At 35.6% G+C, this 14,903-nt stretch overlaps 1 protein-coding gene across 1 annotated transcript in view; it reads left to right on the top strand.

Moving 5' to 3' along the window:
• The window catches only part of LOC150099824 (treslin-like), a 290,982-nt gene that overhangs the window by 46,824 nt on the left and 229,255 nt on the right, over positions 1 to 14,903 (top strand). Inside the window, exon 2 of the mRNA XM_090403686.1 lies at positions 6,368 to 6,708. Within this exon, the coding sequence (XP_090259812.1) occupies positions 6,368 to 6,708 (341 nt within the window). The remainder of the gene's footprint in view (positions 1 to 6,367; positions 6,709 to 14,903) is intronic.

Below are 14,903 nucleotides of genomic sequence, written 5' to 3'. Positions count from 1 at the left end.
TTGTTTCAATCACTCCTATTATGTCGATGATGGTACGTATCCAGTTCCTCACTCAGCTCCATTTCTTTGGCATTCAGACTTCTTATGTTGGTAGTACCGATCTTGAATTCTGGTGACGAATAGTTGGGATGTGTTTCAAGATATGTTCCAATAACTGGCTTTTCACTGTTCATCCTAGTTCCCTTGTGAAAACAGGGTCCTTGTTTAACCATGCAATGCCCCAGCCAGCACGAAACTCTGTCACGTTGTATTATTTTACATTGTGGTTTAATATAGTTGGAATACAGTTTGGTCGGCTAAATCCCAAATTGTGAGCCTATCCTCGTTCGTTCAGTATCCAGGTACGTAACAGGGTGTACCACAAGAAGGTGAGGGTTGGAAATTAGTTCAGAAGCCCTGGTCAGTTTCTTTAATGGCTATGTGGAGGTCTCCTCTCATTTATACAGCTTTGATCCTTAAGCACCCCCTAATGATGGTCTTGAAATCAATGCACTGATATGGCTATAAATTTATTTATTAGAAATTATAACTGTAAATTTAATTTAAATGTATTTATGATATGAAAAACTTACTGCTTTTTCTTGAAGCGTATAGAAATTTCTGTCTTCAAGTAAATCATCATAATGATAACACACAATGGTAGTTGGTTTTTAGGGAAGTATGATACATTGGAGCATGTGCAAGGGAGAATAATTTATAATACAGCTATGAGAGAAATGAGATTTTGGAACTCCATTCCAGATATTTATGAAGTCTTTCATATACAGGGTGGGCCAAAAGTCAAGAAGGGGTTTCAATTTTATTAATTCCTTTGTTTTCTGTTTTAAATTTACAATACCATAGCATCATATACATTATATATTGCAATAAATTTACACTAGGGGTGAAAAATCAAATCTTGTAAATGGCATCCATTTTCTTCTTCGCACAAATTTGCCTTTTCTAAGGTGTTTTTCATGACACCTCTTAGTGTTTCAGGTTCCAGTGCTCTGATTTTGGCCCAAATATTGTTCTTCGGGTATTGGAGTGTCTGAAGCTTGTTAACATAAACTTTTTCTTTCAGATAGCCTCATAGGAAGAAATCAGGAGTCAGATCTGGAGAACCTGATGGCCAGCTTATGTCTCAACCTCAGGAAATTATTCGTCCCTCAAAAATTTGCCTGAGCAGTTGTATCGTGGCCCTTGCTGTGTGAGTTGCAGCTCCATCCTGTTGGAACCATGTCACGTTTATCTTGAACTGCTGGGAGTAAGAAATTTTCGATCATAGACCGATATTCATCTCCTGTAACATTGACAGGGTTCCTAATGTTGTCTTTGAAAAAGTAAGGTCCGATCACTTCCTCAGCTGTCACCCCACACCAGACCATACACTTAAGGGGGTGCAATTCCCTTTGATGAATTGCCCTAGGATTTTCATTACCTCAGATCCTGTAGTTTTGTTTGTTGAAGCACATTTTCAAATGAAAATGTGCTTCATGTGGCATTATCAGCTTGTGGATAAATTCAGGATCTCTCCTTGATAATTCTTGAAATCTGACCGCATATTGAAATCTGTAGGCATAATCTGGTGGCTTCAGCTGTTGCACAAACTGGATTTTATACAGAAACAGGTTCAAGATTTTCAGAATACACTGGAGTGATGTCCGAGCGACTCCAAACTGTCTTTGAGTTGATGTGCTCTGGTCTTCTGCAGCACACTCTTACACACTCAACTGTGGCTTCGTTCCTAACTGAGCTCAGTCTGCCTGTTCCTCAAAACGACCAATCAAACATCTAATCATTGATTCGCTTGGAGAATCTCTCATGCCGTAATGGCGACGATATGCTCATTGGGTCAGAATTATTATTATTATTACATCACACCCCCAGGGAGGCCAAAGACTCATCGAGGGAGGGCATCTACTCGACAACTCCTCGTCTCACTACTCCACCAACCTTTATCATCTACCACCAACAGCATCTATCGCCTTGTTATTGTGCCTTGGTTTTGATAGTAAAATTTTGCAATTTGTGTTTGCTGTTGAGTTGTGAATTTTTCCATGGTTAATCTCCAAGGTCTTCTTTATAAAATCTCTAAAGAAAAATAAAATAAAAAAATTAATTTAAAAAAAAGTTATTAAAACTTCAGATCCCTTTGTGACTTTTGGCCCACCCTGTAGAAAGAAAAAATGAGAGCAGGTTTTAAAATGAACAGATAATGAACAAACATAAAGTGTCTTTAATTTTCTTACAGAAGGATACATTAGAAAACTGGAACAAAGCAAATTAGAAGAATTTATATTTAGTAAATTCCCTTTTAATTTGCTGTATTACTATTTTTAATGTCTTCTCCTGTAAACAAAATTAAATACAGTTTGTTTGTCCTTTATCATTATCTTCAGTCATTTTTTTATCAATGGCATTTCATCATTATGCAGTTTTATCTGATAACTGCATAATGATTCATTTACATTTACTGATTAAATTCTAAATGTAACTTCTGTAAACTCTTGATATCTGTTATTACTTTTGTTATTTTTTCATTTCCTATTATGTAGTCAGTAATAGATTTAAGTCCTCTTACTTCTGAGGCATTTTTAGATACATCTTTGTAAAAGGAATTCACTATTTTCAAATTATTGAATAGTGTAATAGCTTAGTCCATTTTTATTTTGATGTAGTTCAATCTTATTTTCTCTACCTACTATTCCAAGAGTGGGGATTCTTGGAATAGTGGGTAGTGAATATCTGTGATTGTTGTTGTTGGTGTCTGATTTTAGAACCACTGCCATGATATCATGTCCTGCCACCTTTCCATTTTTAATTTCTTGAATAGCTTTTTTTTTTTTTTTTAAATCTCCAATTCAGATAGTTGGCTGGTATTAATTTTTAATTCATCTACTCCTTTTTTTTTAAATTTTTATTTTATTTCTGTTTGTATTCTTTCACTGCTATTGTTCAAGATTTCACTAAAATGTTGTCTCCACATTTCCATTTCTTCTTTTGAGAGTAGAATTTTTCCATTGAGTTCCTTCACTAGGATATTCTTTTGCATGGCTTCTCCAGAAAGTCTTCTTATAATAGTGTATAACTTTCTACTATTATACTCGTCTGCAGCTTGTTGTGTCCTCGATGCCAGTTCTTCCAACCATTGCTGTTTATCTTTTCTAGCACTTTTCTTACTTTTTTATTTAAAATCTTATACTTGTCTTAAGTTCATTTTCCTTTTGGGGAGTAGTTCTTGCTCATAATTTCAGCTTTATATTTTCCTTTCATCCACTAGTCTCCAAGTTTCCACTGATAACCATTCTTTCTTTCTTTCTTTTAGCATATCTTAAAACATATTCTGCTGTACCATTAAGGACTTTTTTTTTTCATTTTTCCATTTTGCTACTATATCATCATTCCTTTTATCCTTATTTTTCAGTCCTTATAATAAAGGACTGAACTACGCAATAGCGCCTAAAAAGGTAAACAAACTGGATTTTATCTACCACATTGAAAGAGGCATCAGATCCCTACCTAACAACATAGCAGACAAAATACGACTAGAAACTAGTGATGTCCTAAATACCAAGAAAACCATACAGAACAACCTGACTAAAACAGAATTAGCAGCAATTAAATCATTAAAAGCCAAACAAAACATAATAATAACGAAAGCTGATAAAGGCAGTGCCACTGTTGTCCTTGACAGGTCAACATACATACTGCAAATGAACCAACTAGTAGCCGATAACAACACATATAAAATGGTAAATTATAACCCAACAAAAAGGATAAAGGACAAAACAGAAAAACTCTAAAGTCCGTCACTTCTTGGCCACCAGACACAGTTAAAAAAACTCAAACCCCACTATGCCCCCCCCCCCCCAGAATATATGGGGTTCCGAAAATACACAAACAAAATGTGCCCCTTCGACCAATAGTGGAAGGAATAGACAGTCCCAATTACCACCTAGCCAAGAAATTAGCGGCAACACTCAAGGAGTTGGTAGGTCATTCCCCCTCCTACATAAAAAACACACAACACTTTATAAACAAAATCAAAAACATAACACTCGACAAAGATGACTTATTAGTCAGTTTTGACGTTTCTGCCCTTTTCACTAATGTCCCCATCAATGACACAATTCTCCTACTACGGAACAAATTTCCGCCCGACATTACGGCCCTCTTTGCCCACGTACTAAAGTCCGGTTACTTCGTGTGGCAAAACAAATTCTACCTACAAAAGGAAGGTACAGCCATGGGCTCACCATTATCCCCCCCAATTGCGAACTTCTACATGGAAACCTTTGAGCAAAGGGCTCTTGATTCTGCCACACTTCGACCGACAATCTGGCTCAGATACGTTGACGACGTGTTCGCGATCTGGCCGCACGGGCGACAAACGCTAAACACATTCCTCAGCCACCTAAACAAACAACACGAACGCATACAATTTGCCATCGAAATCGAAAACCAAAATTCGCTCCCGTTCCTAGACACACTAGTTACACGTCTTCCTTCAGGCAGTCTATCCTTCAGTCTACCGATAACCGACACACACGGGCCAATACATACATACGAATTCATACCACCACCCAGCACAAAAATATGGAGTCATAAACACCCTTAAAAACAGAGCCACAACTATTTGCTCTAACCAGCAAGCCCTGAAACAAGAACTAAAAATGATTAGTGACACATTCATAAACAATGGCTATAACAAAAATACTGTCAATAAAATACTCTATAAAACCACAACAAAAACGAATCTAGATTACAGTAAAACCATAGCCATCCCATACATTAAAGGGTTATCGGAAAAAATCAACAGAATCCTACAACATTATAACCTCAATGCCACATTTAAACCACCCACTAAACTTAAAACCATATTCAGCTCCTCTAAGGATCCTCTCCTCCCATTAGCACATCCTGGAGTCTATTGCATCCGCTGCACTTGTAACTTACCGTACATTGGTGAAACAGGATGGACAATCCCTATACGCAAGAAAGAACACATTAGACACATCAAATATAACCATTATGGTGAAGCAGGCCTCTCAGACCATGCACTTAACACCTTACACTAAATCAACTGGAAAAGCACCTGCTCCTTACACCGCACAAAAACATGGTACGAAAGAAAATTTAAAGAATCCTGCGAAATCCTGATAAACCACCCAAATATCAACAATAAAGATGGTATGAAAATTCCAAGGATCTGGATGGCACACATTCAGCCAACCTAATATGAAAGATTCAACATAAGTCAGGACTAGCCAATCCGCTAGTATTAGAAACCATTCCACTCCAACTGGATGGAATGATGTTAATATATATATATAGTAGACAACACAAATAATAGGACTCTAGTGTTGATGTATAATTTTTTTATTTTATTTTATTTTTTATTTTATTTTATTTATTTATTTTTATTTTTTTTCACCAGAGGTCATGCCAACAATTGTGGTAGCGGTTAGTCAGTGTCTTTAACGAACCAGTATGATTGTAGTATAGCTTGTTTCTTGTGTATATTTGTATGCTCCAGAAGATGACCTTGACATAAAGGTCGAAACGTCGAATTGTAAAATTTTAGTAATATCAAACTGAAGTTTTTATTCAAACACGGTAGTTGTCTCCATAATTTCCAAAAAGGAATACCATGATAGGAGTTGCACATGGAGTATGCAGTAAAGGTAACAAACAACAGGGTACTGTAGGGTCACGTCCTGGAAATTTGGACATTGTTTAAATTATATTCTTCAAGATTTCAGAAGAGATGTTCAGTTGTTTGCTGATGCTGATTGGAAAGAGCATTATCAAGAAGTTCAGATGTAATGTTACATGAGGATTTGAATTGGTTAGTACTCTTTGGGGATGCCAGTTCATTGTTGCTAATGTAAAGTTTTGCATTTTGGCCAGAGGCATATTGCATTGGAGAAATTTGCCCTGGGAGGTAGAAGAGGTGGGGGATCTTGGAATGTTAGTGTATAAGAAGCTGGGCATCTTATCCAGTGTTCCCTAAACTTTTGCAGTGTTCCCTAAACTTAAGTTTAGGGAACACTGCAAAAGCTCTGAAGGTTACCCAGAAAATTGCTGCCATAATGAGATGGTCACTGACAATAACAAGGATGTGATAGTTCAACTGTATAAAATACTAATCAGGCCATGAGATAAATGGTGCAGAGACAGGCGACTAAGACTAAGAATTCTGGAATGTGGTTACAAGGACAGATTAAGTAAATGTGCTCTGCAGAACATAGATTGTGATACTGAAGTAGAGTTCTGATGTTTAATGAATATTAAATAATACTAATTTTTATGCTACTTTGTATAATGATAAATTGTGTTCCATTTAAAAGAAGAAAAATTATATTTAATGACATTTTATTTCTAGGATACAGATTTAAGTGCCATGTACAGAGTTAATGATGCTCTCCAGAAAATATCTGGAGGAGTGATTCCATTGCAAGCTGTAGTGCAAGTGAAAATAAGTATCCAAGCAGCAGCAGGATCAGGATTAAACAAACAGGAATCTAAGAAAATAAATGTGATTTCTGAAATTGACTTAATCAATAAAGAAGTGTTAAGTGGCCTTTTGCCATTTTCATCACTTGCTAATTACTATTTATTTCCAAAAAAACATAAGCAAAAGTTAGATTATAAATTGGTTGATTTACTTCATGACAAAAAAGTACTTTGTCATCTTCAGATTTTTCCATTCCAGGAGTCAACACAGTAAGTAAACTTATTTTATATGAATTACTTCTATCCTATCTTGCATGTCATCTTGTATCCATCTGTGCTGAGATCCTCTAATTCGCTTTTAGATTATTTTCGATTGTAATTTCTAATGCCTCGTTAATTATAATGTGCATCCTTATAAATATATAAATAATCTTTGTTTATAATATACAAATGCATAGTGTTACTATTAACAGTACTGTTTGGTTCGAAAGACACTTGGGTTTAAATCCTATCTGTGATGCAAAGAGCCTTAATCAGAGCAATGTTGCCTCCATATGATGGCTACAGCAGAGTTTTTTCCTCCTGCAAAACAGGCCAACCTGTCATATGCATTTACAAAAAATGCAGATAGGATTAACCACCCTAAGCAGTAATCCAGTTTCTAAGAAGTCAAGTTACTTGGCTCATAACAGGTCATTGAACCTAACATGAAAGGGAAGTTGGGATAGAATGGGACAAATATATAGATATTAATTTATTCTCAAAAGAATACTATGAAGAATTGCATTGAAAATAGTAATAGTTGGTGTAGAGTTTCTAGATTAATGTGGAAAAGATTTTTCATGGAGTTGTTGGAGACAAGGGCAAAAGTAGAGACCATTCTTGGAAACTGTAAAAGGAGGATGTGAACAAGGGAGTGAGGAACAAGTTCCTTTTTATGGAATCGTTGGTGAGATGCATTGCTTGAGAGCATGATGGGTACAAGAACTGTGAAGAATTTATGAAGGGTTTAAACTTTGAAAAAGATGTCTTGCTATCTACAAATACTAAATCATCACTTTGGTGGAGATATGTAGATGATATATTTATAATATGGAAACAGTGTGGCTGAATTACACAATTTTCTTTCATCTGTAACTCCTTCCACCATAAAATCAAATTCACTTTAGAACTTGAAAATGAAGGAAAATTACTTTTCTTAGATGTTCTAATTTCAAAAAAAGTAGGAGGCATCTCTCTTAATGTATACCGTTAGCCCACTCATACAGGTCATTATCTACATTTCTCTTCATTGCACCATATATCATAAAATTTAGGTATTGTACACATGCTGAAAAAGAGGGTGATCTTTATTATAAGAGATGAAGTAACGCTGAGAATAATATACAATTTTGATGTCAGGTTTAGCATTGCTTTCTTTCATAATGTGATCCTTATATATGGTTGACGAATAACAGTAAGAGTAGTGTGTACCCTTGAATCACACCTGATTTAACATCAAACCATCCTCCTTTAACTCCTTCAATTCTAACCGCTGACTTACAACTCAAATATAGACTAAGTATTGCTTGATAAGTTTATGCTAAGTTTATGCCATAAACAAGTGTTTTGAACAGCTTTTCTTGGTACCTTGTCATATGCCTTTTCTAGATCTTCAAAACTTAAATACAGATCCTTGTTCTCCCATCATTTCTCAACTATTCATATTAAAGTGACAGTATGATCCTGAAATACCCTCTGTTTGGCTCGAATCCCACTTATTCTTCTCCAAGCTTCCCTTCTACAATTTTTCTCAACCATTTCTCAGGTATGTTTGCATAAATCTTACCACAAATACTCAGTAGGGAAATTACTCTGATTCTCACATTCAGTTTTATTTCTCTTTTTATAGATATATACTATATAAGAGCTCTATTCCAATCATCTGGAATTGGATCCTCAGACCAGGCCTTCTGAATTATACAGCCTGGCCTCTGTGGAACTTTTGTAGCTCCATATTTGATCATTTCTGGTTAATATATACTCCGGCTTCCTTTCCACATTTCAGATTCTTGATGACTTTTTGTACTTGAAGTATTGATATGTATTCCTGCTTGCATTCCTACTGAGTGTTTTCTACTCCCATGCTGTCACTGCTTGATTCTATTGGCAGTCTTTGAAAGTAATTACTCCAGACATCTAGAATATCTTCAGTTTTCATGTTAATAAAAACATGAAAACCTTCATCTCTGATTCCATTTCCAATAATCATTTCTAAGCTTTTTCAACAGCCTTCAAAATATTTCCCATTTCTTGATATTTATTTTCTATGTTTTTACCAATTTTTCCCATGTTTAAATAGATTTTATGCATTGCTTTGCTTTCTGATATTTTTCTTTATATTCTCTAAGAGTGTAAGCTGAGTTACTTGTCAGGAATTTCAATACACTTTCTTTTTTTTTTTTCCTTGACTACCTCTTTAACTTCCTGTGTCCATTATGGAGTTGGGATTTTTCTGTCCTTGTGAAATCGCTCCCCATGTCTCTCTAGCTGACTGATTGTTTTCTTCAGGGTTTGCCACTGAATCGCCATGATTTGGTTCTTCTCTTCAAGCTATTTCCTTTTTTTTTAAATTAATAATTATTTAAAATTATTTTTTATCTATGCAACTTTCTGCAATTGTTCCTTTGAACTCTAATAGTACAATATTATGTACTTCAGCTGTGACTTTATGTTGAGCCCATACACGAGAGGTTGGTTGATCAACCTATATTACATTAGTACCGTATATGGATAGTGGGTTGGCAAAAAAGAAACTTTTACATTTGATTTAAAAGACTATATATTGTATTCCTTGGAAAACAGAACAGGAGGAAAACTGTTCCACAATACAGCATTTGCAGGGATGGAGGAAGACGAAAAGAAACTTGTTCTGTGGGTTTCAAGATGCACTGTGAAAGAGTGTTGAGTAGCAGCTGCACGTGTTCCAACAACTGAGAGACAAGCTAAATGCGTTGTTTGTGATTTATGTTTCGAATGTAGTTAATGGTCTGTCTTCATGACAATGTTCACATAATGTTGGATGAAATATATTGAAGTTTTTGAATAAAAGTCTGTATAATTTTTATTACGTGTTTGGAGTTACATATTTATTACATGAATTGCCTTGAAAGTTATTTAAATAAATCTTTCATTTTTCCTTGAATAATCTTTGTGAATTTGAGTCTACAGTTGAAAATTGCTCAACTTTGATTTATTTTAAAACTTTCTTACACACTCTTTTCAATATAAACTTCCATGTTATCTTGTTTAACACTAAATAGTGATAACAAGTACATGTCCTAAAACATCAAACAGTTACCATTATTATTAGCTGTGCTTATCTCTCCAAATATGCACAAATAAGTGTCATTGTCCAGTTTTGCATTCTGATATTTGCCCTCATCAGCATGAAGTTACCTATAGTTACATATAGCTACTTAATACAGTGGTATCTCACTAATCCGAACTGCACTTTGAAAGAAAAAAAGTTTTATTTATTATGTATTATTATTTTGTGTACTATTATTTTTTTATTTAATAATTATTATTTTATTATTATTACAGGGGTACTTAAGGGTCAAAGCTGTATAACTGAGAGACCTCCACATAGCCTTTAAAGGAATGCGGAGAACCGACCAGGGCTTCTGACCTAATGTCCAATCCTCACCTTCTCGTGGTGCATCCTGTTGGGTATCTACTTTGATACTGAACGAACGAGGATGGGCTGGCAATTTGGGATTTAGCCGACCAAATTGTATTCTTATTGGTTAAACCAAAATAAAAAATGATGGTACAACATGACAAAATTTCATGCCGGCTGGGGCTTCGCCCGGTTAAACAAGGCCCCCGTTGTTTTCACCAGGGAACCAGGGCAAACAGCGAAAAGTCAGCTACTGGAACAAATCTGAAAACAAACCCCAACTCAACATCACCAGAGTTAAAGATCGGTACTATCAACGTAAGAAGCCTGAATGGCAAAGAAATGGAGCTATCTGAGGGATTAGATAAGTACCAGATCGACATAATAGGGGTGAATGAAACAAAAATGACCAAAACTGGTGAGATCTTTCTGAGCAATAAATACAAAATGTTATATACAGGCAATGATAATCAAGGAAAAGAAGGAGTAGCCATAGTACATTCAACACAAAATATGAGCTAATCTTCTTGAATCGCAGGCAGTCTCAAGTAGAGTGATGTGGGCAAATATGAGAATGATGAACTGGACAATGAGAATTATTTGTGCCTATGGTCCCACAGAAGGTTCTACTAAGGTAGAAGTGGAGGAATATTTTGATGCTTTAGAAAGAGCAACTGACACAATGAAAAAGGAAAAGTTGGTCCTTGTTGGGGATCTAAATAGCAGAGTAGGAAATGATTGTGAGACATACAAAAATATTTTGGGAAAATTTGGAGAAAAGAGCAAAGCTAATAATAATGGCAAATATCTGTTGGATTTCTGCTCAGGACATGGACTGGTTATTACTAACACCATGTTCCAACATAAAAATGTGCACAAATTCACATGGAGATAAGAGGCAAGGAATAAGAAAAGTCTCATTGACTATGTTATTGTTGATAGTGATGTTTTCTCCCTGGTGCAGGACACCAGGTGTACAGAGGATTTGAAATTGGAAGTGATCACTATTTAGTCTTGAGCAGGATAAAATTGAATTTCATATTGAAAAGAATAACATGTAAGAAAGTTTTAAAGCGAATAAAAGTTGAGCAGCTCTCAGAAGTGAACTGTAGACTAAAATACAGAAAGATTATTGAAAAGAAAATGAAAGAGTTTGAGAACAGGAATCAAACCTTGGAGATTCAGTGGCAAACTCTGAAGAAAACATTGATTGATTCTGCCAGAGAGGCATGTGGTGAGGTTGTGTGCAAGGATAAAAAAAATCAGAACTCCCTGGTGAACACAGGAAGTTAAAGAGGCAGTGAAGGAAAAGAAGAAAGCATATCAAAAGTTCCTGGCAAATAAGTCAGCTTTTACTCTTAGAGAATACAGAGACAAATGTAAGAAAGCGAAATCCTGTGTAAAACTAGCTAAACAAAAGTCATGGGAGGACTTTGCAAGAACATAGAAAATAAATATCAAGAAGGTGGTAACATATTCTGGAGGTTGTTCAAGAAGCTTAGAAATGGAGGAAAGAGTGCTGTAAAGGGAGTTCGAGATGATAAAGGTGACATGAAAACAGGAGAAAAAGATATCCTTGAAGTATGGAATAATTACTTCGAAAAATCGCTAAATGGAACAAGCAATGATAGCACAGTGGTAAAAAACACTCAACAGGCATACAGTCAGGAATACATATCCATACTTGAAGTAGAAAAAGCCATCAAAGGCTTGAAATGTGGAAAGGCAGCAGGAGTAGATGATATTCGACCAGAAATGCTGAAGTATGGTGGTATAAAAGTCTTACAGTGGCTGCACTGCATAGTTCAGAAAGCCTGGACAGAGGGATGAATTCCCAATGATTGGAGTAGAGCTCTAATAGTACCCATATATAAAAAGGGAAATAAAACTGAATGTGAGAATTATAGAGGTATTTCCCTATGTGTTTTCCTGGCAAGATTTATGCAAGTATACTTGAGAAACGGTTGAGAAAAATTGTGGAAGAAAAGCTTGGTGAAGAACAAGCTGGATTCAGGCCAAATAGAGGCTGTCAGGATCAGATCTTCACTTTACGACAAATAGTCGAAAGCATGGGAATATAACAAAGATCTGTATTTAAGTTTTGTCGATTTGGAAAAGGCATATGACAAGGTGCCAAGAGAGAAGCTATTCAATACGCTGCAGTTATATGGTGTCAATGGGGCATTATATCAAGCAATACTTAGTCTTTATTTGAGTTGTAAGTCAACAGTTAGAATTCAAGGAAGTACAGGAAGATGGTTTAATGTTAAATCTGGTGTGAGACAACGATGTACATTATTCCCTCTGTTATTCATTATCTATATGGATCACATTATGAAGGAAAGTGGTATTAAACGTGATATCAAAATTGGAGATATTAATGTCAACTCTTTGCTTTACGGATGATGTTATACTTCTAAATAAATCTGCTACAAGTCTGCAAGATTCTCTGGCTAAATTGAATAGCTGTTGTAATAGATACGGTATGAAGGTCAGCAAAAAAAAGACAAAGACAATGAAAATAGGCAGAATCATTGAAAATGTCAACTGTGTTGTGAATGGAGAACCTGTGGAACAAGTATAACATTTCAGCTACTTAGGCACGATTTTTACTGAAGATGATAAATTAAATATAGATATAGACAACAGAATCAGCAAAGCTGGTATGGTGGGAAGTCAATTGAATAAATTCATATGGAATAAGAGAGAAATTAGTCAGAACACTAAATTAGCGGTATACAAGACAGTGTTCAAACCAGTTTTAATTTATGGATCTGAGAGCTGGGTCAGAAGTAAAACACTTGACCAAAGACTTGAGACCGCAGATATGAGAGTCCTGAGAAAGATTAGAGGTGTGAACAGATGCCGTCAATGGCAATAACATATTAAAAATTGTGGATATTAGGAAAGAACATGACATTGTCAGCATCCAGGAATGCGTATACAGAGCTAATCTCAGGTGGTATGGTCACTTAAATAGAATGGGCGAGGAAAGATTAGCAAATCAAGTGTTCTCTGCCAGGTTGGCAGGAGAACGACCCAGAGGAAGACCAAGATATAGGTGGATTGATACGGTACAAAGTGCCTTAGACGATAGAAATATAAGATCTGATAATGTTGGAGTCTTGACAAGTAACAGACTGATTTGGAGGAAAATTGTAGATAGGAAGTTAGTAATGATGTAATTTTTTCATGTAGTACTGTCATATCCTGTACACATCTTGAGGGTACATGGCAGGAATTTGATGATGATGATGATGATTACAGTACAGGTAACCCTCGTATAATGCGATCTACAAATTGTTGTAAATATTGTTCTACACAGTACTTATACAATGCTGTTTTGTTAAAAACACAGTCTACAAATTGTAGTATCCCTTTATTTTTTTATATATTTTTCACCGTGTGACTTAAAAATCAAATTTTATCTTCGTTAAATCTGAGTCTTCCCATATCACGCATTTATATTAGGGGAAATACCCTTTAGCATGTATCATCATCATGAAATTCCTGCCATGTACCCTCAAGGGGTGTACAGGATATGATAGTACTACATGAAAAAAATTACATCATTAGTAACTTCCTATCTACAATTTTCCTCCAAATCAGTCTGTTACTCGTCAAGACTCCAACATTATCAGATATTATATTTCTATCGTCTAAGGCACTTTGTACAGTATCAATCCACCTATATCTTGGTCTTCCTCTGGGTCGTTTTGCTGCCAACCTGGCAGAGAACACTTGTTTTGCTAATCTTTCTTCGCGCATACATACTAAGCGACCATACCACCTGAGATTAGCTCTGCTAACGCATTCTTGGATGCTGACAATGTCAAGTTCTTTTCTAATATCCTCGTTTTTAATATGATATCGCCATTGATGCCATCTGTTCACACCTCTAATCTTTCTCAGGACTCTCATATCTGCGGTCTCTAGTCTTTGGTCAAGTGTTTTACTTCTGACCCAGCTCTCAGATAAGTTTAAACTGGTTTGAACACTGTCTTGTATACAGCTAATTTAGTGTTCCGACTAATTTCTCTCTTATTCCATATGAATTTATTCAATTGACTTCCCACCATACCAGCTTTTCTGATTCTGTTGTCTATTTCTATATTTAATTTACCATCTTCACTAAAAATCATGCCTAAGTTGCTGAAATGTTTTACTTGTTCCACAGGTTCTCCATTCACAACAGTTGATATTTTCAATGATTCTGCCTATTTTCATTGTCTTTGTCTTTTTATTGCTGACCTTCATACGATATCTATTACAACAGCTATTCAATTTAGTCAGAGAATCTTACAGACTTGTAGCAGATTTATTTAGAAGTATAACATCATCCGCATAAAGCAAAGAGCTGACATTAACATCTCCAATTTTGATATCATGTTTAATACCACTTTCCTTCATAATGTGATCCATATAGATAATGAATAACAAAGGGGATAATGTACATCCTTGTCTCACACCAGATTTAACATTAAACCATCTTCCTGTACTTCTTTCAATTCTAACTGCTGACTTACAGCTCAAATAAAGACTACATATTGCTTGATATAATGTCCCATTTCCACCATATAATTGCAGCGTATTGAAAAGCTTCTCTCTTGGCACCTTGTCATATGCCTTTTCCAAATCGACAAAACTTAAATACAGATCTCTGTTATATTCCCATGCTTTTTCGACTATTTGTCATAAAGTGAAGATCTGATCCTGACAGCCTCTATTTGGCCTGAATCCAGCTTGTTCTTCACCAAGCTTTGTTCAAGAATTGTGGAAGAATTGTTCTTTCACAATTCTTCTC

Source organism: Typopeltis vanoorti, chromosome 14, assembly GCF_054136105.1.
Source record: "Typopeltis vanoorti isolate ZY-2024b chromosome 14, IOZ_Tvanoo_1.0, whole genome shotgun sequence".
Taxonomy (NCBI): Eukaryota; Metazoa; Arthropoda; class Arachnida; order Uropygi; family Thelyphonidae; genus Typopeltis; species Typopeltis vanoorti.
This window is presented reverse-complemented; position numbering and strand designations above follow the sequence as displayed.